General features: G+C 42.2%; 1 protein-coding gene across 3 annotated transcripts in view; it reads right to left on the bottom strand.

The window, feature by feature from the left end:
• The window catches only part of GUCY1B1 (guanylate cyclase 1 soluble subunit beta 1), a 174688-nt gene that overhangs the window by 76088 nt on the left and 74294 nt on the right, over positions 1-24306 (bottom strand). Inside the window, exons 1-2 of one of the 3 annotated variants that reach the window (XM_067468701.1) lie at positions 7371-7512; positions 5953-6026 (exon numbers count right to left, since the gene is read on the bottom strand). The exons of 1 other annotated variant lie outside the window; for it this stretch is intronic. In XM_067468701.1, the coding sequence (XP_067324802.1) occupies positions 5953-6026; positions 7371-7373 (77 nt within the window). In that variant the 5' untranslated portion in view covers positions 7374-7512. Of the gene's footprint in view, positions 1-5952; positions 6027-7370; positions 7513-24306 lie in introns of those variants that run through there. One more of the 3 variants, XM_060778796.2, reaches the window with a different exon arrangement.

The raw sequence follows: 24306 nt of genomic DNA, 5'->3' as shown, positions 1-24306 counted from the left end.
GATGAGAGAAGCCTCCCACAGGATGGTAAAGCATCCAGGCGTCCCCTGGGCAATGTCTTTGCAAGACGTCCAATTCTCCCACACCAGAAGCAACTTGCAGTTTCTCAAGTCGCTCCTGACACGAAATAAAGAAGCTAAAACTAAAGTGGGGAAAATTTGAGCACACATCTATGTATGTAAGAGGAAGTTTCATCACATAAAATAAAGGAATGTTGTAATTGTTTAAAGATTATATCAAATCAAATCAAAACATTTATTTCGGTCATTGACCAGCACAGGAAATAGTGTCACATTTCCATACAAACCTGGCATGTTTGGTACATTAAAAATATAAATACAACTACTAAAAACACAATATGGGTGAGGGAGCAGAAGGGGAAACAGGGTAAAAACATACAATGCCCAGATCCATCACCAAATTGTAGATTCAGGGAAAAAGATTACTGGACACACAGTTGACTTTTGGAACACAGTTGACTTTTGGAACATTCCCTGGCGGATTTTGTATGCTGCTGCACAGAACTTTGCTCCATTGTAGGTTGTAGCTGAATTAGTATCCGCAAGTAGCAGGGAGGTATAAAATTGTCCTGAATGGCCTGGGTGCTTGTTAAAGATTATAGAAATATGACACTTGTCAGGTGATAATGGAGCACGTGGACCCAACAGGAGTTCCTCAATCCACATGAAAAGATCTACAAACAGACTCTCATAGTTATATCAATAAGAGCACACATTGGGTTAAAAAGTTTCCACTTCTGCTTTGGCTCCAAGACTACAGGCATAACATTCATAGGTTGTTTACTGTAATTTATAACCCACTTCTGTACATAATACAGAACAGGGTAACACTTTTAGAACCGAGTAAAGTATAAAATTGCAAGCAAGGTTTCTCACTCTCCAGAACCCTTCTAGACTCATAGAAACGGGAGAGCATTTGGTCATGATACTGAGGACTCACACTTAACGCGCCTTCCTTCCTTCTTTTTTTTATTTCTTTTTCTTTTTCTTGTTTTGGTGGGGGGTTGGAACTTGGCATCTACACAGAATTCTAGAAAATCTACAAGTTTCTTCATTTAGTTAGGCGTAGTAAACTATGGTCTTACTCCATAGCTGTGATCCTGAGAAACATTCATAATAAGCTGAATGGGGCCACAACTTATTTTATTTTCCCATTCAATGAATACCTAATTCAAAGTACAGCTACACTGTAAAATGTAGTTTGATCCTACTTTATTGCCATGGCTCACTATTATGGATTGCTTGGGTCTGTAGTTTGGTGTGTCAGCAAGATAATAATAAATAATACATCTTTATTTCTATCCCACTTTTCTCCAACACGGGACCCAAAGTGACTCACAACATATTAATGTCAGACAAACAACAATCCAAATACATAAATCCAACCCAATAAGACAATAAATATATATAAAACATCTTAAAATGGGCAATTTAAAAACAAAGACAATATACATTCACATTCATGTGGCATCATGTCGAGTTATACTCTGCTCCAGTCAGTAACGTGATGGCGTTTTCTGGCATTTCAGATGAATTTCCTTCACTGAAGGCCTGTCTAAACGGGAAAGTTTTTAATTGGTTCTTAAAGGAAGAAAGGGAGGGAGCTGTTTTGATTTATTTGGGGAAGGTATTCCACAGGCTCGGGGTGGCCACCGAGAAAGCCCTCTCCCTTGTCGCCGCCAACCACATTTGAGATTGCGATGGGAGCAAGAGCAGGGCCTCCCCTGAAGATCATAAGGAGTGGGCAGGTTGGTATGAGGAGATACGGTCAGATAAGTAAGTTGGACCTGAACTATTTAGGGCAGTGTTTCTCATCCTGGGGGTTGGGACTGCTGGGGAGGGGTCACAAGTGTCAGAGAGGTCGCCAAAGGCCATCAGAAAACAAAGGCTCAAATCATTGCCTAATATGACTAGTTTTTTGTAAAAATGTCATTTAGATCACAGATTTGCTATGTTACAACTAGCTAGGCTCTAAGGCAGTGTTTCTCAATCTGGGGGTTGGGACCTTTGGTGGGGAGGAGTCACAAGGGGGTGTCAGAGGAGTCACCAGACCATAAAAAACACAGTATTTTCTGTTGGTCGTGGGGGATCTGTGTGGGAAGTTTGGCCCAATTCTATCATTGGTGAGGTTCAGAATGCTCTTTGATTATAGGTGAACTATAAATCCCAATAACTACAACTCCCAAATGTAAAGGTCTATTTTCCCCAAACTCCACCAGTGTTCACATTTGGGCATATTGAGTATTTGTGCCAAGTCTGGTCCAGATTCATCATTGTTTGAATCCACAGTGCTCTCTGGATGTAGGTGAACTACAACTCCAAAATTCAAGGCCAGTGCCCACCAAACCCAATATTTTCTGTTGGTCATGGGAGTTTTGTGTGCCAAATTTGGTTCAATGCCATCGTTGATTATTGTAGGTTAACTATAAATGATAGCAACTACAACTCCCAAATTACAAAATCAATCCCCCCAACCCCACCAGTATTTAAATTTGGGCGTATCGTATCGGGTATTTGTGTCAAATTTGGTCCAGTGAATGAAAATATACCCTGCATATCAGATATTTATATTACAATTCATAACAGTAGCAAAATTAGAGTTATGAAGTAGGAACGAAAATAATTTTATGGTTAGGGGTCACTACAACATGAGTATTAAGGGGTTGCGGCATTAGGAAGGTAGGGAACCACTGGTTTAGGGCTTTAAGGGTCAAAACCAGCAACTTGAATCGGGCTCAGAAACTAATTGGAAGCCAGTGAAGGTGCTGTAACAAAGGAGTTGTATGCTCCCTGGGTCCAGCAACTGTGAGTAACCTGGCTGCAGTTATTTAGACTTTGGTAGAGAAGGGGAAAGACCTTAAAAATCACAACTATTGGGAATCCATAGCATTGAGCCAAGGCAGTTAAAGTGGTATCAAACCATATTAATTCCCAAGTAAGAGAGGGCTGGGTTAATGAGACTCTAAGCATCTAGCCTGGAGACCCAAGCTCAGGAATTGGGAACTCCATGGCCTTCTTTTTCATTTGAGGTGGGGAGGGCAGAGGAGGAGGAGAGAGAGAGCAAATGCAGGAAGCACAGAAACCCCATCTCCTTATCTACTTCCTGGGTGTATCTGCACTGTATGTAGACTTCACACAGTTTGAGATCCCTTGAACTACCATAGCTCAATGCTATGGAATCCTGAGAGTTGTAGTTTGGTGAAGCGCCAGCACTCTTAGGCAGAGAAGGCTAAAGATCTTGCAAAAGTACAACTCCCATGATTCCATAGCACTGTGTCAAAGTGATGTGAATGTGCATTAATTCTGTGGTGTAGAATTATGATACCAATGTTTATTTAATTCTGTTTTAATGTTTGTCTATTTGTAGATTTTTAATTGTATCAATATACTTTTAATGTAAGCCACGTTGAGTCTACTTGAGGGGAGAAAATGTGTGGTATAAATAAATATGATGATGATGATAATAGATGCACCCATAGTTTTGGAGACACCGGTGGAACAGCGGGTTAAACCGCTGAACTGCTGAACTTGCGGACCAAACGGCTGGCAGTTCAAATCCGGACAGCAGGCTGAGCTCCTGCTGTTAGCCTCAGTTTCTGACAACCTAGCAGCTCAAAAACATGCAAATGTGAGTAGATCAATAGGTACCGCTCCTGCCTGAAGGTAACAGTGCTCCATGCAGTCATGCGAGCCACATGACCTTGGAGGTGTCTATGGACAATGCCGACTTGGCTTGGAAATGGAGATGAGCACAGCCCCCTAGTGTCAAACACGACTAGACGTAATGTTAAGGGGAAACCTTTACCTTTAACTTACTCATAGTTTTCACAAGGTCTTAACCCATTGTCTCCCAAAGAGTGCTGTTGCCTCAACCAACTACAACTCTCAGGATTCCACAGCATTGAGCTACGGTGACAGTCCAAGGGGTGTCAAACTGCATTGATTCTACAGTGTAGGTGCAACATGGAATTCCTTGGCCAAAAAAGACAAATACCTTGTGAAACTACAACTCCCAGGATTCCATAACATTGTGCCTGGGCAGTTGAAGGTTGTGTGTCATGCTTGATTAATTGTGCATGCAGCATTGGTGCACCCTCTGCTCGTCTCCCCAGGGCAGAAAAGGACGCCACTGTGGCACTTTCTGAGCTGTTTAGTCAGAGCCCGCGATGGAGAAGCACTGGATCCTAGAGTTGGAAGAGACCACAAGGGCATCCAATGCAACCTCTTTTCTGCTATGCAGGAACACGCAATCAAAGCACTCCTGACTGATGGCCATCCAGTCTCTGCTTAAAAGCCTCCAGCAAAGGGGACTCCACCTCACTTTGAGGCAGGAACATGTTCTACCGCCAAACCACTCTTACTGTCAGAAGGCTTTGATTCATTATTAGGTGGCATCTCTTATCCCCTGCAATTTGAATCCATTGCTCTTTGTTCGGGTCTTTAGAGCAGCAGAAACAACAAACCTCTGAGCTGGGTTGTTGAGAGTTTTCCAGAATGTTCCAGAAGCATTCTCTCCTGACGTTTCGCCTGCATCTATGGAGGCATCCTCAGAGGTTGTGAGGTCTGTTGGAAACTAGGAAAATTGGGTTTATATATCTGTGGAATGTCCAGAGTGGGAGAAACAACTCTGGGGTCTGTTGGAGGTAGGTGTGAATGTTGCAATGGGCATCTTTGATTAGCATTTAATGCCCTAGCAGTTTCAAGGTCTGGCTTCTTACTCCCCATGTAAGCCACTCCGAGTCCCTTTGGGGAGATGGTGGCAGGATACAAAAATAAAGTTATTATAATTATTTATTATATTTATTTATTGATTGATCGATTTCCTGCATTTATAACCCACCCTTCTCACCCCCGAAGGGGGACTCAGGCCGGCCTCACAGCAAGCATGATTGGTGCTTTCACATAAACATTCAACAAATACAATGAAAACATTAAAACTGTTAATCCAAAAGTAATTAATTAAACAAGCCAATTACAATCCAAAACCGGGTCCAAGTCAATTCATTGTCGCATAAATCTTTTTCTCGCTTGCTGTTATTCAATGGTCAATGGCTTGGTCCCATAGCCAAGTCTTGTGTTTCCTTCTGAAAGACAAGAGGGAGGTGGCTAATCTGATATCCCTGGGGAAAGAATTCCACAGACAGGGGGCCACTGCTGAGAAGGCCCTGTCCCTCGTCCCCACAAATCACATTTGCGATGGCAGTGGGATCGAGAGAAGGGCCTCTCCAGATGATCTTAGATTTCATGATGGTTCATAACAGGAGATACATTCAGACAGGTAAACTGGGCCAGAACCATTTAGGGCTTTAAAGGTTAAAACCACTTTGAATTGTGCTCGGAAGCAGACCGGCAGCCAGCGAAGCTGGAGTAATAGAGAGGTTGTGTGCTCCCAGGCAGTATCATTCACACCTGCCTCAAACAAATGAGATTTCTTTCTCCCACCCCAGACATTCCACAGATATATAAACCCAATTTTCCTAGTTTCCAACAGACCTTACAACTTCGGCCATAGATGCAAGCGAAATGTCAGGAGAGAATGCTTCTCAAACATGGCCATACAGCTCAGAAAACTCACAACAACCCTGTGATTCTGGCCATGAAAGACTTTGACAAACCTCACAACCTCTGAGGATGCCTGCCATAGATGCAGGCGAAACATCAGGAAAGAATGCTTCTGGAACATGGCCATACATCCCGGAAAACTCACAGCAACGCCGCAGAAAAGAAGCTTGCAGTCTCTCTTTCCCTCTCCTTTGACCATGGGAAGAGGTCTCACTCAGAGGGCATGAGAACCGAGCTAGAGGCTAAATAAAGGGGAAGGCGGGAGAAGAAGGGAGGAAGGAAGGAAAGTGTTTGGAGGAAAGCCCTTCAAGGACCAAAAGAGAGGCAAAGAGAAGCAAGGCCAAGTGCCCGGCAGGTGAAAGGCTGACTTACTTGATATCCTCCCAGACTTCGGGGCCATAGTTCCGGATCACCAGCAGCTCCAAGGCGTGGTTGACAAAGCCGTACTGTCGGAAAAGAAACAAGAGGAAAGAAGACGGAAAGAGCTTCTAAATAAATGAAGAAATGACAACAGAGCCACTCTGAGTCTCCTTGTGGGGAGAAAAAGTGGGGTATAAACAAACATAACAACAATAACAATAACAACAACAACAACAAAGGCGGTGCTTCAACACTGTTGACATCATTTGAACTGCCATGGTTCAATGCTATGGCATCACAGGGGTTTGGTGAGGCCAGCACTCTTTGGCAGAGAAAGCTGAACGCCTTCTAAAACTACAGCTCCCTTGATTCCATACCAATGAGCAATGACAACTCAGGTGGCACCAAACTGCATTAATTCCACAATATAGATGCACCCTTAGTTTCTCCCAACAAGGCTGTCATCCAGTTGCTAAGGGTGCATTTACACTGCAGAATGACGCCCCTTGCTATGAATTCCTGGGAGATGCAGTTTCATAAGGTTTTAAGCCTTCTTCGCCAGTGCCTTGACAAACTACAAATCCCAGACTCCCAAAACTGCATTCCTGGGAGATGCAGTTTCACAAGGTCTTGAGCCTTCTCTGATGCTGCCTTGACAAGCTACAAATCCCAGGCTCCCACAGATATGCATTCCTGGGAGATGTAGTTTCACAAGGTCTTGAGCCTTCTCCGACACTGCCTTGACAAACCACAATTCCCAAGCTCCCACAGCTATGCTTTCCTGGGAGATGCAGTTTCACAAGGTCTTGAGCCTTCTCTGACTCTGCCTTGACAAGCTACAAATCCCAAGCTCCCACAGCTATGCTTTCCTGGGAGATGCAGTTTCACAAGGTCTTGAGCCTTCTCTGCCAGTGCCTTGACAAACTACAAACCCCAGACTCCCATAACTATTTACCTGGGAGATGAAGTTTCACAAGGTCTCGAGCCTTCCCTGCTGGTGCCTTGACAAACTACAAATCCCACAGCACTGGGAAATGAAGGGTGCCAAACTGCATTCATCCTAGACTTCTGAGTGTGCGTCTACACTGTAGATTTAATTCGGTTTGGCACCGTGGGAGTTTTAGTTCATTGAGGCACTCTATGCCAGTGAAGGCTACAGGGCGTACAAGACTACAAGCCCAACGATTCCGTAGCATTTAGCTGTTAAAGCGGTGCCAAACTGCATTCAATCTAAGGTGAAGATGCATCCCTCCCCGTCGCATCCTCTCCCTCTCTCTGTTCCCTCGGGGGCCTTTCCTCGCTCCCATTCGCCGCTGTCTCCATCTTCCACCAAAGCGCGCATCTCTCCCTTTCTGATCTCCTTCACCGCTCTGTCCCTGGTTTGTTTGTTTCGGTGGAGGGGAAAGCGCCCCTCCTTCTCCATCACTCACCATCGCGCCTTCCCTGCTCGGAGCCTCACCGCCCGAAAGGCTATTGAGACGGAAGGAGAAGAAGGACAACGAGGAGAAAGGTAGCGGCGACAGTCAGCAGCTCCTGACGCCAATCCGCCCCCGCATTCCGCGGCGCCTCCTGAGTGTCACTGCGCCGTAACCAATCACCAGCGAGGCCCGGACGCTGGCGTCCAATCAGGAGCCGAGGTGGAGATTCTAAGCAAGCGGTGGGGAGGGAGAGGGTTTGTTAAATGGATGGGAAAAAGCAGGACGGGAGGCGCATCTACACTGCCTCTTAACGCCGTTTGGCACCTGTGACTCATGGAATTCTGGGATTTGCAGTTTTACATAGTCCTTAACCTCGTCTGTACTAAGTTCGATACTACAATTCCCCATATTCCAGAGCATTGAGCCATAGACGTTCAAGTGTTGTCAAACTGCGTTAATTTTGCAGTGTAGATGAACCCTTTGTTTGAAGAGTCAGTTATCTGAATGTATGCAGGGAAAGCTCATTTATTTTTCTGCACACTCACCTGGAAATTAATCAGAGGAAAGCAAACAGGTCACAAAGGCTGCCCTCCAATGCAGTTTGAATCTGCATTATATGGTCAGTGTAGACCGATATAATGCAGTTTAACTGCACCGGGCTACTTTACATGGGTCTACACTGCATTATAGGGCAGTATAGCTCCAGTCTAAGGCCCTGTATATCAGGTTCTGATTCCAGGTTTTCTGCTTTAAACCGGATTATATGACTCCGCACTGCCAGATAGTCTGGGATAAAAAGAAAACTTGGGATCAGATTCTGGGACATAGGGGCTGTCTGGAAGGGCCCTTCAGCTGGATCTGTACAATCTTATAAATCCAGTTTGAATCTGCATTATATGCTCAGTGTAGACCAGTGGTTCTCAACCTTACCCATGGCGCAACCCCTTAATACAATTCCTCATGTTGTGGTCAACCCGAACCATATAATTATTTTTGTTGCTACTTCCTAACTGTAATTTTGCTACTGTTATGAATCGTCATGTAAATATCTGATATGCAGGGTGTATTTTCATTCACTTGGCCAAATTTGGCACCAATACCCAACAAACCCAAATTTGAATACTGATGGGATTCAAGGGGGGACTTATTTTTGTCATTTGGGAGTTGTAGTTGCTGGGATTTATAGTTCACCTACAACCAAAGAACATTCTGAACTCCACCAATGAAAGAATTGAACCAAACCTGGCACACAGAACTCCCATGACCAACAGAAAATACTAGAAGGGTTTGGTAGGCATTGACCTTGAGTTCTGGAGTTATAGGTCACCTACATCCAGAGAACACTGTGAACTCCAACAATGATGGATCTGGACTAAACTTGGCACAACTACTCAATATGCTCAAATGTGAACACTGGTGGAGTTTGGGGAGATTAGACCTTGACATTTGGCAGTTGCTACTTCCTAACTGTAGTTCACCTACAATCAAAGAGCATTCTGAACCCCACCAAGGATTGAATTAGGTCAAACTTCCCACACAGAACCCCCATGGCCAACAGAAAATAATGTGTTTTCTTACAGTCTTTGGCATCCCCTCTGATACCACCTTGCGACACCCCTTCCCCCCACCCCCAGTTTTTGACCCCAGGTTGAGAAACATTGGTATAGACCAATATAATGCAGTTTAACTGTACTGGACTATGTTATATGGGTGTACACTGATTCAAACTCCATTATAGGGCAGTACAGATCCAGTCTAAGGGTCCTTACAAACATGCCCCATGTCCCAGGAACTGATCCCAGGTTTTCTGCTTTAAACTGGATTATATGAGTCCACACTGTCAGTTAATCTGGGATAAACAGAAAACCTGGGGTCAGATCCTGGGACATAGGGCCTGTTTGAAAGGGCCCATAGGCTGGATCTGTACTGCCCTATAATGCAGTTTGAATCTGAAATTTGAGTTTGAAACCTCTGAGGATGCCTACCATAGATGTGGGTGAAATGTCAGGAGAGAATGCTTCTGGGACATGGCCATACAGCCTGGAAAACTCACAGCAACCCAGATTAGTTGTTGCTAACCCTAACCCTGTGGCCATTTGTGATGTCACTAAGAAAGAAAGGAAATGAAGTAGCTAAGTGGCATATGTGTGAGGGAAAGGAAGGAAGGAGAAAAAGAAGAGAAAGGAAAAAGAAAAGAAAGGGAGATAGAGAGGGAAGAAAAAGAAATAAAAGGAGACGGGAGAGAAAAAAGGGAAGAGAAAAAAGAGAAGAAGGGATGAAGAAAGGGAGGGAGAAGTAAAAAGAGAAACAAAAGGAAGAAGAGTGAGAAAGTCTAAGAGGGAAAGCAAAAGAAAAAGAAAGAAAGAAAGAAAGAAAGAAAGAAAGAAAGAAGAGAGAGAGAAGGTGCATGAGGGAAACGCAGGAAGGAGCCACAAAGAGAGTTTGCCCAAAGATTGCTGCCATGCAGACGTGAGATGAACTTTCCCAACGCTGGAGAAGGGAGAAAGAAGGTGGGCAGCAGCCCCAATTTTTTTTCGTGTCAGGAGTGACTTGAGAAACTGCAAGTCACTTCCGTTGTGAGAGAATTGGCTGTCTGCAAGGATGTTGCCCAGGGGACGTCCTGACATTTTAAAAAAATATTTTTTTTAATTTTTATTGATTTTCAGTCTAAAATGAACATTTACCCACACATATACAACCACATTAAACATTGTACATTCAACGATACAGATACAAATACAGACACAAGTACGTACACCGACAATAAAGATAGTTGGAGCACTAGCCTGTTTGTGTGTATTCTTTCACTTAACAAGTACTTTTCTTCACAGATCTTTAGCTTAGGCTAGCAAGATAAGGGAGGGGAGAAGAAAAGGGGGAGAGAAAAAAAAAAGAAAAAAAAAGAACAAAAAACACACAAGTGGTCTATAACCCGGACCAAACACAAAACCTTAACACCTACGTGGACCTCCAGTTCCTCCCAAGCTGATGGTAATTTAATCATTTGTATTAAATTCCTTCTCTTCCTTTCTCCTCACCTCTTTTCTTGAGTTTTCCTCTCATGTCTCCGTTTTCTTTCTTGAATATTACCTCTGAGCGTTTATTAGAGTTTACTAATATAGATCTCCTTGTTTTCTTTTTTAATATAGTCTAGGAATTTCGTCCAGTCCGTTTTTTGATATGTTTCATCATTTTGTGCCAATCTTTCGGTGAGCTTATCCATGCTTAGTATATCCATAACTTTCATATTCCATTGTTCCTTTGTGGGTATCTCTTTTGTTTTCCACACTCTGGCAAGGATAATTCTTGCCGCTGTTGTCATGTAAAAGAAAAGTTTGTCTGTGTTCCTGTTCATTTTAATGTCTGTTAATCCCAATAAAAAGGCCTCCGGTTTTAATTTGATTTTTATCTGTAATATATCCTCTATTTGTTTCCGGTAGCGGCAAGATGGCGGTCGCCACGGATCTCTGAAGTGCTTCGGAGAACCGTCCAGCTAAACACCCCCTGGTTGAGCTTTTGCTCCCCCAGCCTGGCAGCTAGTAGCAGGTTGGTGCTTTTTTCAACTGGACTGGCTTCCCCTGGAAGCTGGGGACTCATAAAAAATATTTTTTATTGATTTTTTCCTTGCATATAAAATTAAACTCCAATAACTTGGAGTGTGAAAAACAAAGGAGAGGAAAAAAGAAAAGGAGAGAAAAAGAAAGAAAGAAAATATATATTAGAATTACAATGAAAGTGTGGGGACATTTTGTATTAGGACAGTAGGAAATGGAATAGGAAAATAGGGATATGGAAAGACAAGAAAGGGAAAGAGGAAGGGAGAGAGAAAAAAGAAATGGGCGGGGAGGGGGGAATAAAATATAGAAGGAAGATAAGATGGCTTCCAGGTTTTCTCCTGTTGTATTGTCCATTCTTTTTCTTCCATTTTTCTAGTTTTGCCTTCTAATTTCTTTCTGCCGCTGGTCTTTGAGGTTTCTTATTGTTCTTGCAGATATATTTCTGGGTTCTCATTCCTAATAAAGACTATGAATTTTTCCCAATTCGTTTTTTGTCTCCCTGTGTTATTGTCTGTTAGTCTTTGTGTGAGTAAATCCATATTCATTATATCCCAGCTCTTCAGTAACCAGTTTTCTATAGTTGGCATTTTATTTGTTTTCCATAATTGTGCAAGTTTAATCCTGACTGCTGTTATAAGGTAAATTTTTTTTATTTGTATTAGTTTCCATTTCAAAGTCAGTTAAGCCCAATAGGAAATACTCCGGCTTGAAATCAAATTTTATTTGTAAAATTAATTCCATCTTTTTATGAATCTCCCGCCAGAAGGATTTGGTTTGACGTACTGACATTTTGATGTTTTACTATCCTTTTGGGAGGCTTGTCTCATGTCCCCGCATGGGGAGCTGGAGCTGACAGGGGGAGCTCATCCACGCTCTCCCAGAATTTGAACCTCCGACCTGTCAGTCTTCAATTATGCCAGCACAAGGGTTTAACGCATTGCGCCACCAGGAGCTCCAACGGTCCCAATGAAACCTGCACAATGCTGGGAATATATGCCATTGTATATCATGGGACTTCAACATCCACAGATGTGGGTGGTCCTAGAACCAAATCCCAGTGGATACTGAAGGACCATTACACTTGACTCCATAGCAATAAATCAAATTATTGTCAGTGTAGTTCCAGCTGAGAAAATGGGGTTGACTGTAAATACAATCCATGACCAGACATACTCTTCAAATTTTATTTACATGCAGATTCTGGTTGCAAATACTTGTCTTTTCAGTGGTGATCCCTCATATCTCTCCAATCCGAGATATCCAAAAAACTCTTTTACTATTGCTGTGTGTGCCTTCAGGTCAACTCCATCCTAAGCAAGCCTGTCATAAGGTTGTGTTGTCGAAGGCTTTCATGGCCGGAACCACTGAGTTACTGTGAGTTTTCTGGGCTGTATGGCCATGTTCCAGAAGCATTCTCTCCTGATGTTTCACCCACATCTGTGGCAGGCATCATCAGAGGTTGTGAGTTCTTTTGGAAACTAGGCAAGTGGGGTTTATATATCTGTGGATGGTCCAGGGTGGGAGAAAGAACTCTTATCTGTTTGAGGCAAGTGTTAATGTTGCACTTGATCACCTTGATTACCATTGAATAGCCTTGCAGCTTCAAAGCCTGGCTGCTTCCTGCTTGGGGGAATCCTCTTACCTCTGCAGGAGTCTACCATATACCATGCAGCTGTGGACAAGTATACATAGGGACCACCAAACGCAGCAATGCCCAAAGACAAATCAAGGAACTTGAAGGGCACTGCAGACTAATTCAACCAGAGAAGTCAGCCATAGCAGAGCACCTGATGAATCAACCTGGACACAGCATATTATTTGAGAACACAAAAATGCTGGACCACTCCAACAACCACCATGTCAGACTACACTGAGGGTCCTTCCACACAGCCCTATATCCCAGAATATCAAGGCAGAAAATCCCACATTATCTGAGTGTGGACTCAGATAACCCAGTTCAAACCAGATATTAAGAGATTTTATGCCTTGATATTCTGGGTTATATGGCTGTGTGAAAGGGCCCGTGGAAGCCATTGAAATCCACAAACAGATAAGAGTTCTTTCTCCCACCCCGGACATTCTATAGATATATAAACCCCACTTGCCTAGTTTCCAACAGGTCTCACAATCTCTGAGGAGATGTGGGTGAAACGTCAGGAGAGAATGCTTCTGGAACATGGCCATACACCCTGGAAAACTTACAGCAGCCTATGATAAGGTTTCTTGGCAATATCTGTTTGCAGGAAATTTGCCATTGCCTTCATCTATGGCTTGCATCACTGGCACAGATTCCATGTGCAATGGAAAATAAAGATGATGTCCAAGTATACTTGGTCATTACAGGGCAAGGGTAGAGAAATATCATGTGTTTTAAAAGATTTCCTTTACGTTGCACTTAAAAGAAGCAAAAAAAAAGTCTTTGGGGACAATGAAAAAACAGGATGCTCATTAACCAAGACAGACTTTTAAGGCAAGGGATTAATTACTGTTTTCTTGCAACGCAGACCCATAAGCCCCCAGAGGTTTTCATGATTACAGGGAAATGAAGGTTAAATACGTTCTTCTCTTGGCAGAAAGAGTCCAATTGGGAAAAGATCCAAACAACTGGTGTCCGTGCTTTGATAAAGGTAAAAAAAAAATGCAATAAATGGTCAAAGTGCAGTAGGGCAAAATCAAAGACAAATTTCCTTGCCTTGCACATTGGATTTTCTCATGGATTGAAATGACTGGTATCAGTAACTACTCAGAGTTTATGAAGGCTGGAATGAATGAAGGATGATAGCTGGAATTATCAGGATACAGTCACAAAATAGGTTGTACAGACTCATATAGTAACCTTCATTAACTGAATACTAGGCTTGTGCAATTCAGCCAAAAGGCATGCCATTTCAGGGTCCATTTTCAGTTAACACCTCATTCTGTTTTCTGGGAAGTTACTCTAATTGGGAGGAGTGTTGCTAATGTCATTCAGCAAAGATTCAGCCCATTGGTTACAATGGGAAACTTTAAAGGCTCAATCCTCAGTTATTTTAAGGCCAATCTGCATGAAACCCACCTCAGTTTTAGACTCTGTTTACAACTGTAGGCCTACCAAGATTCAGAACAATTCATCAATCTACAGATTTTTTAGATTTATTTTTTAGATAATATAAATCTAAAGGCCAATCTGCATGAAACCACAAGAGATGTTTCTGGAAATTGTAGTTGCCAGTTGTGTCTATTCTCAGCCAATCAGAGCATGGACACAACCAGGCTGAGAAACAGAGAGAGAGAGAAACTTCAACTCCTATCATGCTCTGAGAGGAACTCAGAGCCCCATTGTTGCACCTCAGAGTAGATTCACCTTGCTGAAGAACACCAAACCGCACACAACCAGTAGTCTTTATGGTTTATTAAAAATAAAAAGTAAAAAGTTATTAAAAGCAAAGGTTAATGTTCCAAAGGAGCAATAAAACATAAGACTTGAAGCTTAATCCAAAAAGGCATCAGCAAAGCAAAATCCAAGAGAACATGACAAAGTCCTGGAACCATGAACAAACAAAACTGCAAGATAATCCAGCTTAGTTTAGGCAAGCTCTTTAGGTAAACACGAAGTTGCTTTGACAAAGATCTGGCCTCAAACACACAGCTTAATACCCTTTGCAAAACATGAAGGTGTTTCTCTGGCCTCTAGCCTCCCTCTTGTTAGCTATTCTTTCACTCCTTCGAATTCGGAATTCCAACTGGTCAGCCCGATCTAAAGTCCCCATATCGTCAAGGCCAGTCTGTTCGTTAGCCTGTTTCCCTGCTTGCTCATTATCAGGCTGAGAACCAGGCTGAGAGCTATCTTCCTTCTCTGAGTCAAACTGCACCTGGCTATTTTCAGTATCAACACTCTCATGCCTTACTGTGGGAAACTACATTTCTTCACTGTCTATAACAGGCATTTCTTCACTGTCTATAATAGGGACATTTTGAACCAAACTGTGAACCTGAATCCCATCATCCTCATCAGAAACACTCTCTGATTCCAGCTGAGTCACAACACCCATGCAAGTGCTGCTGGGAAAGCAAGTTCCCAGCTGGGCCCTCTCTAGAGGAGGCTCTTAGGGAACTTTTCTGCTGTCAGTGAGGGACAAAAGATATTGCAAGATCTTCTCCAGGAGCCCCGTGGCAGACCTATGCCTTGGATATAATACAAACTTAACTCCAGTTAAGAAGCAATACTTCTTCAGTTTAATTTTTTCACCATTTTGGAGCCTGACTCACAGAAATCAGTATGACTAAATCCATGGCATTTAGTATGATGGCATCAAGGCCATCAAAATAAAAGTAGCAGATAAAAAAACATTAAATACTTTTCAAAGATAGTTAAAAACAGATGAAACATATTTTTAAGTCACTAAAATAAATCCTTGATCAGTAGACTTTTTACGATAATTAGTAAAAACTCTAAAAACAGTATTACAGTTGAACATTATTATTATTAGTATTATTATTATTATTATTGCCCCAACTTTATTTTCCATCTTCATTGCTATGATACTTCATCTTGTTGATGGGAAATCATCTATCAGACAGTTGGCAAGCTATTTAACCTCAGCAGACTGAAAGCCAAAACCAAGGTTACAAAAACATCTGTTATAGAACTCCAATATGCTGATGACAACATCATTCTGTGTGCATTCAGAAGAATACCAACAAGCCACTCTAAATGCCTTCGCAGAAGCATATGAGAAGTAGCAAAAGAAAAGCCTCAGTTCAAATTTATGAAATTGCATTTTTGAACTGTATCAATGTAAACATTCAGAGCAACTTTTAATGCAGGAGAACCTTCAGCAGATCATAGATAACATATAACATCTTCCAAAAGACTGCCTTAAGTATATCTGATGCATTAAGCAAGAAGCCAAAACAGTCACTGATGAAATGCTTGAGAAAGCACAGTTGCCAAGTCAATTACTTTTCTTACATCGATAAATCCCAGCGTTGTGATCTGTACCGGATGGAAGATGAACCCATTCCAAATGAACTTCTAACGAGAGAACATGCAGATGTTCAGAAGCTGCAGAATAAAACAAAGCTGAGGTTTTAAAGGATGTTTGTAAGTAAGAAGGGCCCACGGCTGAAAAAGAATGTTACAGTCTGGGAAATTTCAGCTGGCAGCAGATGACATAAAAGGTCAAAATGGAGCAGAGAGCTAAAGAGGCAGAAAAAAATGGCAGGAAAGCAAAGAGAGCACAGGGAAAAGTTCAGCTTTCTGCCCTTTGCAAACAGCAAGACCAATTATTACAGCTGGAAGGGACAAAAATAGAAAGGAAAACAAAACCTACAACCTCTTTTTTCCTCTGCCCTCCCCTGCAACCTAACCTTTGTCTGAAGAAAATTCAAAAATTCAGGAGCACACAAATACCATATTTATGCTGGCCATTACAGGTGGCTTCTATAGTAACCAAGTGAATTTTTATTCATATTTTTTGGGCACAAACATGTTTTTGTCAGTGTGCTGTCGCACCCAAGCTGCTTTAAATGTCTTTAGCGTTAACATGTCCTGACTTTCTATCAGCTTGGGGGATGCTGGATTACCTTCTCATGCTGTTAGCCTGAGCTCCTGCTGTTAGCCTCAGCTTCTGCCAACCCAGCAGTTTGAAAACATGCAAATGTGAGTAGATTAATAGGTACTGCTCCAGTGGGAAGGTAATGGCGCTCCATGTAGTCATGCCGGCCACATGACCTTGAAGGTGTCTACGGACAATGCCGGCTCTTCAGCTTAGAAATGGAGATGAGCACCAACCCCCAGAGTCGGACACAACTAGACTTAATGTCAGGGGAAAACCTTTACCTTTACCTAAGGATGGCTTTCTTTCCCCAGGCAAACTTACTGATCCAAACCAGGAAGGGTTTTCTTAAGCTCCACCCTGGCAGAAAAGTGACTATTCTCAAACTGTGAGTGAGGCAGCCTAACAAAGGAACCTTGGACTTAAACAGAACCATTGCACTAGGGCTAAATCCAAAATTCCTCATACCTCGCATATCTCCAGTTTTCAATTGTTATTTAAACTGAGTACTATTGGAAAACATATAGACCTCTCTTAAGTTTTGCTAACACGCTTCATTTATTTCAGTTGGTCTAATGAAGACCAGTGCTGTAGGCTATATTTCAGAGGAAAGGTAAAGATTTCCCCTTGACATTAAGTCTAGTTGTGTCAGACTCCAGGCTCATCTCCATTTCTAAGCCGAAGAGCCATAGACGCCTCCAAGATCATGTGGCCAGCATGACTGCATGGAGCACCATTATCTTCCCACCGAAGCAGTACCTATTGATCTACTCACATTTGCATGTTTTCTAATTGCTAGGTTAGCAGAAGCTGGGGCTAACAGAGGGAACTCACCCCTTTTGGTCGGCAAGTTCAGCAGCTCAGCGGTTTAACCTGGGGGCTCCATTTCAGAGGAAAGAACTGGCAAAACTGCCTCTTGAGTATTACTTGCTTAAGAAAGCCATTTGAACTTCATGGGGATGCCATAAATGAACAGGAGGCATGAAGGCATGCATGCTGACACAGCACAGGTAATGTAAACAATGGTTTGAGCCAATGGACCTTCCTAGGTTTCCAGAAGAACTTGGTACATTTTGTTAGACTAATGACTCCACTGTCAGTGTGTTGGTCAATGTGATCTGGTTTTTAGTCCAGGTTATAATGACATAATCCAAGGTGCTGATATCTATGCTCAAAATAGATTCTTTAAAGTTAGACTAAAATGCGGAGTGATTTTAGCAGCATCATTGACATCAGAGCACCCAGTTGATTTCAGTGGAGATTCGAAATCCCTTCCATTCACTACAAAACTCTAGCTGTCTATGCTACCAGTTTCCTAGTCTTCTGGAATAGGTTTCTTTTAGCCTTTAAATCATACTTTTGTTCTTCATGGAATTCATTTCATTTTCTGATATCCTCTTTCTTCCCAACTGACCCCAGAGCAAGCTTTCCCAGCACCTTTGTTTATATCCATTTTGCACTGTATGTGATAATTTGACTCTCACTTTCTACCTGATTTATGTTGGATACAATGTGATCATAAGTAAGAGGTCCAAAGAACCTCCCCAAATTTACAAGGGAGGTGATAATAGTTTTAAATCATATAGATCTAAGCTTCTTTCTCCGTCTTTCTGGAGCCTTATGGGGAATTCTTGCCTTGCAAATGTAATGTTTCAGTTGGATGCCAAGTATGCTTTGAATACATTAAGCTTAATTTTTTCCTCCTCTTATCTATAGTGTCAACAAATAGAAACTGTTAAATACCTCTCTTGTAATTTTTCCAAATTCAGATTATGGAACACATTGGTTCCTTGGGTCATTCTACTATGCGGAGTAAAATTTTATGATTGGAATAGACTGGGAATTCCAATACAAAAAAGTAACCTTTTCAGGCACTGCTCCTAGAATAAGGAGTGACCTACAAAAGGTTAGAAGATATGATCATTAAGTTTGCAGTTGACACCCAATTGGGAGGGATAGCTAATATTCCAGAAGATAGGAGCAGAATTCAAAACTAACTGAACAGATTAGAGAGATGGGCCAAAACTAACAAAATGAAGTTCAACAGGGACATATGCAAAATACTCCACTTAGGCAGAAACAATGAAATGCAAAGATATAGAATAGGGGGTGCCTGGCTCAACAGCAGTATGTGTGAAAAAGATCTTGGAGTCCTCGTGGACAACAAGTTGAACATGAGCCAACAATGTCATGCGGCAACTAAAAAGTCAATGGGATTTTGGCCTGCATCAATAGGAGTCTAGTGTCTAGATCAGGGGTCCTCAAACTTTTAAAATAGAGGGCCAGGTCACAGTCCCTCAAACTGTTGGAGGGCCGGATTATAATATGAAAAAAAATGAATTCCTATGCACACTGCACATATCTTATTTGTAGTGCAAAAAACACTTAAAACAATACAATAATTAAAATAAAGAACAATTTAAACAAATATAAACATTATTATTTAAAAGAGAAGTGTGGGCCTGCTTTTGGCTGATGAGATAGGATTGTTGTTGTTGTTGTTGTTGTTGTTGTTGTGTGCTTTCAAGTCTTTTCAGACTTAGGTAGACCCTGAGCGAGGGCTGGGTAAATGACCTTGGAGGGCCGTATCCTGCCCCCGGGCCTTAATTTGAGGACCCCTGGTCTAGATCCAGGGAAGTCATGCCACCCCTCTATTCTGTTTTGGTCAGACCACACCTGGAGTACTGTGTCCAATTCTGGGCACCACAACTGAAGTGAGATGTTGACAAACTGGAATGTGTCCAGAGGAGGGTGACTAAATTGATCAAGGGTCTGGAGAACAAGCCCTATGGGGAGCAGCTTAAAGTATGTTTAGCCTCCAGAAGAGAAGGCTGAGATGAGACATGATAAGGTAAAGGTAAAGGTTTTCCCCTGACATTAAGTCCAGTCATGTCCGACTTTGGGGGTTGATGCTCATCTCCATTTATAAACCAAAGAGTCAACGTTGCCTGTAGAAACCTCCAAGGTCATGTATGTGGCCAGCATGACTGCATGGAGTATTGTTACCTTCCCACCAGAGCTGTACTTATTGATCACATTTACATGTTTTCAAACTGCTAGGTTGGCAGAAGCTGGGGCTAACAGCAGGAGCTCACCCTGCTTCCCAGATTCGAACCTGTGACCTTTCGGTCAGCAAGTTCAGCAGCTCAGCACTTAACCCACTGCGCTACCAGGGGCTCCACAGAGACATGATAGCCATGTGAGAGGAAGCCATAGGGAGGAGGAAGATAGCTTGTTTTCTGCTTCCCTCAATACTAGGATGCAGAACAATGGTTTTGAACTACAGGGAAGGAGATTCCACCTGAACATTAGGAAGATCTTCCTAATCGTGAGAGCTGTTTAGCAGAGGAACTCTCTGCTCCGGAGTGTGGTGGAGGCACCTTGTTTGGAGGCTTTTAAGCAGAGACTGGATAGTGCTTTGAATATGATTTTCCTGCTTCTTGGCAGGGGGTTGGACTGGATGGCCCAAGAGGTCTCTTCCAACTCCATTGTTCTATGATTCTTCCATATCACCATGGGGAATAACTTAATGATGGAGAAACCACAAGGTTGCCCAAATTTATTCTACCCCTTTTATTGTCTCCTTGGAAGCCTCTCATTTATTCCAGGGCACAAAGAGCTTTTCTAAATCTGGGACAATTATTATCATGATATGTTTCAAATAATCATTATGTGCATGGAATTAAAAGGCTACAAGGTATATAAATGTGTGCAAAATTAATTGGGAAGAGGAAGATTCCAAATTGCAATCTTTATGGTATCCAGAACTTCAGCTTTTGCAATTTAAGTATCTGAAAGCCGTTTTTGGTGATGATTTTGTAGCAAGAGAAAAGTGCTCATTTTCACCCGCTGGTACAAGCAGATCAACTGCTTTGCTCTCAGCACTAAAACCCCTGAAGCCCATGGGACATATATCTTTAGAGGTTTGTTTATTTTATTCCAAATTCCTGCACAGTTTATTATTTCTTTGACTGTATGTCTAACCTCATGTTCCAACATAACTGCATATTTAACATTCAGATCCGCCCTTTGTACTTGGGAGAAAACATATCCCAAACTGTTGTATTTGAATACAACTGGGAAAAGTGAAGATGTCCAGAGAGATGCATTGTGTTAACACACTGCAAAATCCTTAAAATTGAGTATCACATTTTTTTAAAAAAAAGCTAGATATGTCATGCAAAGGACGGGAATACTGAGTTGTGAGTTTTCCGGGCTGAATTGCCATGTTCCAGAAGCATTCTCTCCTGACGTTTCACCTCCATCTATGGCAAGCATCCTCAGAGGTTGTTAGGTCTGTTGGAAATTAGGAAAATGGGGTTATATATCTGTGGAAAGTCCAGGGTGGGAGAAAGAACTCTTGTCCATTTAAGGTAGATGTGAATGTTTCAATCAGCCACCTTGATTATCATTTAATGGCCTAGCAGTTTCAAGGTCTGGCTACTTACTGTTTGTGGGAATCCTTTGTTGAGAGATAATTAACAGGCCCTGATTGTTTCTTGTCTGGAATTCCCCTGATTTTTTGAGTGTTGTTCTTTTTTTTACTGTTATGATTTTAGAGTTTTTAAATACTTATTTATTTATCGTGTCAAGAGTGAACTAAACAGTTGTATTGTATTTAAAAAACACATACACAAAGTTTGCAAACTTGGCATTCTATTAAATGTCCTTTGACCAGAAGCTGGCCACTTGGAATGCCTCTGCGGTTGCTATAAGAAGGCCTTCCATTGTGCACATGGCAGGATTCAGGTTGCATTGTAGTAAGTGGTCTGTGGTTTTCTCTTCTCCACACTCGCATGTCGTGGATTCCACTTTGTAGCCCCATGTCTTAAGGTTGGCTCTGCATCTCATGGTGCCAGAGTGCAGTCTGTTCAGTGCCTTCCAAGTTGCCCAGTTTTCTGTGTGCCCAGGAGGGAGTCTCTTATTTGGTATCAGCCATTGATTGAGGTTCTGGGTTTGAGCCTGCCACTTTTGGACTCTCACTTGTTGAGTTGTTCCAGCGAGTGTCTCTGTAGATCTTAGAAAACTATTTCTTGATTTAAGTCGTTGGTGTGCTGGCTGATATCCATACAGGGGATGGACCAGAGATGCCACTGCCTTGGTCCTTTCCCTATTGATTGCTACTACCTGGACGATGTTAGGTGGTGCAATACCAGCTAAACAGTGAAATTTTTCCAGTGGTGTAGGGTGCAGACACCCTGTGATAATGTGATCTGTCTCATTAAGCGCCACATCCACTGTTTCAACATGGTGAGATGTGTTCCACACTGGGCATGCATACTCAGCAGCAAGGGCAGATGTCTTCACTGTGTCTAGTTGTGATTCCCAGGTTGTGCCAGTCAGCTTTCGTATGATATTGTTTCTAGTGCCCACTTTTTGCTTGATATTCAGGCAGTGCTTCTTGTAGGTCAGAGAATGGGCCAGGGTAACTCTCAGGAATTTGGGTGTGCTGCAATGCTCCAGTGAGATGCCTTCCCAGGAATACTGGTAACCAGTAGGCCTGTGTAACAACGGAAAAATTTGCTTCTAAAATTGATTTGTATTTGGGGTTTTTTTTTGTTTCGATATTTAAAATAATTACAAAATTTTCCTTTTAAAAAGTTCGATATTTACGAAATTTCGTAAATGTAAAAAAAATTACAAAACATTAACGAATCGATTTCCGAAACAATAACGAATCGATTCGTTAATGGCGGACGCGACCGCGAAATACGCTAAAAAACCTCCAAAAACTTCTGAAGTTTCCCTCTCCCTCTGTTGTTGACTGTTGGTGTGATATTATAAGGTTTCTGTGTGGGAAATTTGCCCCAAATCTGTCGTTGGTGGGGTTCTGAATGCTCTTTGATTGTAGGTGAACTAGAAATCCCAGTAACTACAACTCACAAGTGTCAATGTCTATCTTCCCCAAACTCCACCACTGTTCACATTTGGGCATATTGAGTATCCATGCCAAGTTTGGTTCAGATCCATTACTGTTTAAGTCCACAGTGGTCTACCTGGATATAGGTGAACTACAACTCCCAAACTCAAGGTCCCACTAAAGTGTTTTCTGTTGGTCATGGGAGTTCTGTGTGACAAGTTTGGTTCAATTCCATCCCATCATTGGTGGAGTTCAGAAGGCTCTTTGATTGTAGGTGAACTATAAATCCCAGCTACTACAACTCCCCAATGACAAAATCAACCCCCCTCCCCCTCCCAAACTCCACAAGTATTCAAACTTGGGTGTATTGAGTATTTGTGCCAAATTTGGTCCAGTAAATGAAAATACATCAGATATTTACATTACAATTGATATCAGTAGCAAAATGACAGTTATGAAGTAGCAATGAAAATGATTTTATGTTTGGGGGGTCACCACAACAGGAGGAACTCTATTAAGGGGCCGTGGCAATAGCAAGGTTGAGAACCACCAGTTCACATGCTTGTAGATTTCAATGGGAAGAAAATAGTCTTGGAAAGGGTGGATATTTGTGTGGAATTGTGTTGATGGCGATAAATGCTTCTCCGTTTAAGTTCCGCTTTTGTTTTAGTTTAGCTTCCTTTCAGTCAAGTTTTTCAGTTCACAGAAGAAAACCTGGAACCAAAGCCATATTTTTACAAACATTTTGAATTAATTTTCTTTCTCACTGCAACAAAAGGGAAGATAACAGTGCTTCACCATATGGTTATGTTTAAACAACAGTCCCCAGGATGTTGCTGTTACTCATAGCAGATTAAAGTGAAGACATGTGAAATGCTTCAGTGCCATCATTGGCTTTACTATAAATGGCAGCTGAATAGCTGATTTCATGTTTTCACATCCTACGGTAATTTTTTACTTTCCTCTCTCAGCCTAAACTGTTCAAAATTTATTCTTGTAACACTTGTTCAGCAACTTTGGAATGGGTCCAGGTTCTATATTTTCTTGGGGTATTAGAATATATTCACAAAATCCAATCCATTACTAGAGGTATGAACATGAGACGATCGTTTCTTTGCAGGCTACATATATTGATGGTGCAGCAGGTTAAACCGCTAAGCTGCAAAACTTGCTGATCAGAAGGTCAGCAGTTCAAATCCACAGACAGGGTGAGATCCTGTTGTTTCTGCCAACCTAGCAATTCAAAAACATGCAAATACGAGTAGATCAGTAGGTACTGCTTCTGCAGGAAGGTAACGGTACTCCATGCAGTCATGCTGGCCACATAACCGTGGAGGTGTCTATGGACAGCACCGGCTCTATGGCTTAGAAATGGAGATGAGCACCACCCCCCAGAGTCGGACATGACTAGCCTTAATATCAAGGGGAAACCTTTGCCTTTACTTTTTATGTCCTCACAACTGAGCATGCAGTTAAACATTCCTCCCCAATAAAAATTCTGGACTCAAACATAAAAAGATGGAAGGGAAAAGGAGATACAACAGAGTAAGGACCAATAGTTTTTTTTATTTTAGTACAAACTTTTGTGGATATAAACCTACTTCTCCAGATGCAGAGCAAAGTGATATTAAAGCCTCAGGTATAAAACACATGTATACAGTTGTATTGATATTACAGGCGGATTAAACAATTGTTGGGCTTCTGGATATGATGCCCTAAGGAGAGCCACGGGTGGCTTAGTGGGCTAAACCCTTGTGCTGCTGAACTGCTGACCTTCAGGTCGGCAGTGCGAATCCATGAGACAGGGTGAGCTCTTGCTGTTAACACTAGCTCCTGCCAACCTAGCAATTCAAAAACATGCAAATGTTAGATCAATAGGTTCAGCAGGAAAAGGCAAAATCACACTCCATGCACTCACGCCGGCCACTTGACCAGGAGGCTCCTCAGCTTGGAAATGGAAAACAACACCTCCCCCAGAGCACCACATCCAGAAG

This window comes from Anolis sagrei, chromosome 5, assembly GCF_037176765.1.
Source record: "Anolis sagrei isolate rAnoSag1 chromosome 5, rAnoSag1.mat, whole genome shotgun sequence".
NCBI classification, from domain to species: domain Eukaryota; kingdom Metazoa; phylum Chordata; class Lepidosauria; order Squamata; family Dactyloidae; genus Anolis; species Anolis sagrei.
The sequence above is the reverse complement of the archived record's forward strand: the minus strand, read 5'-3'. Positions and strand labels throughout refer to the sequence as shown.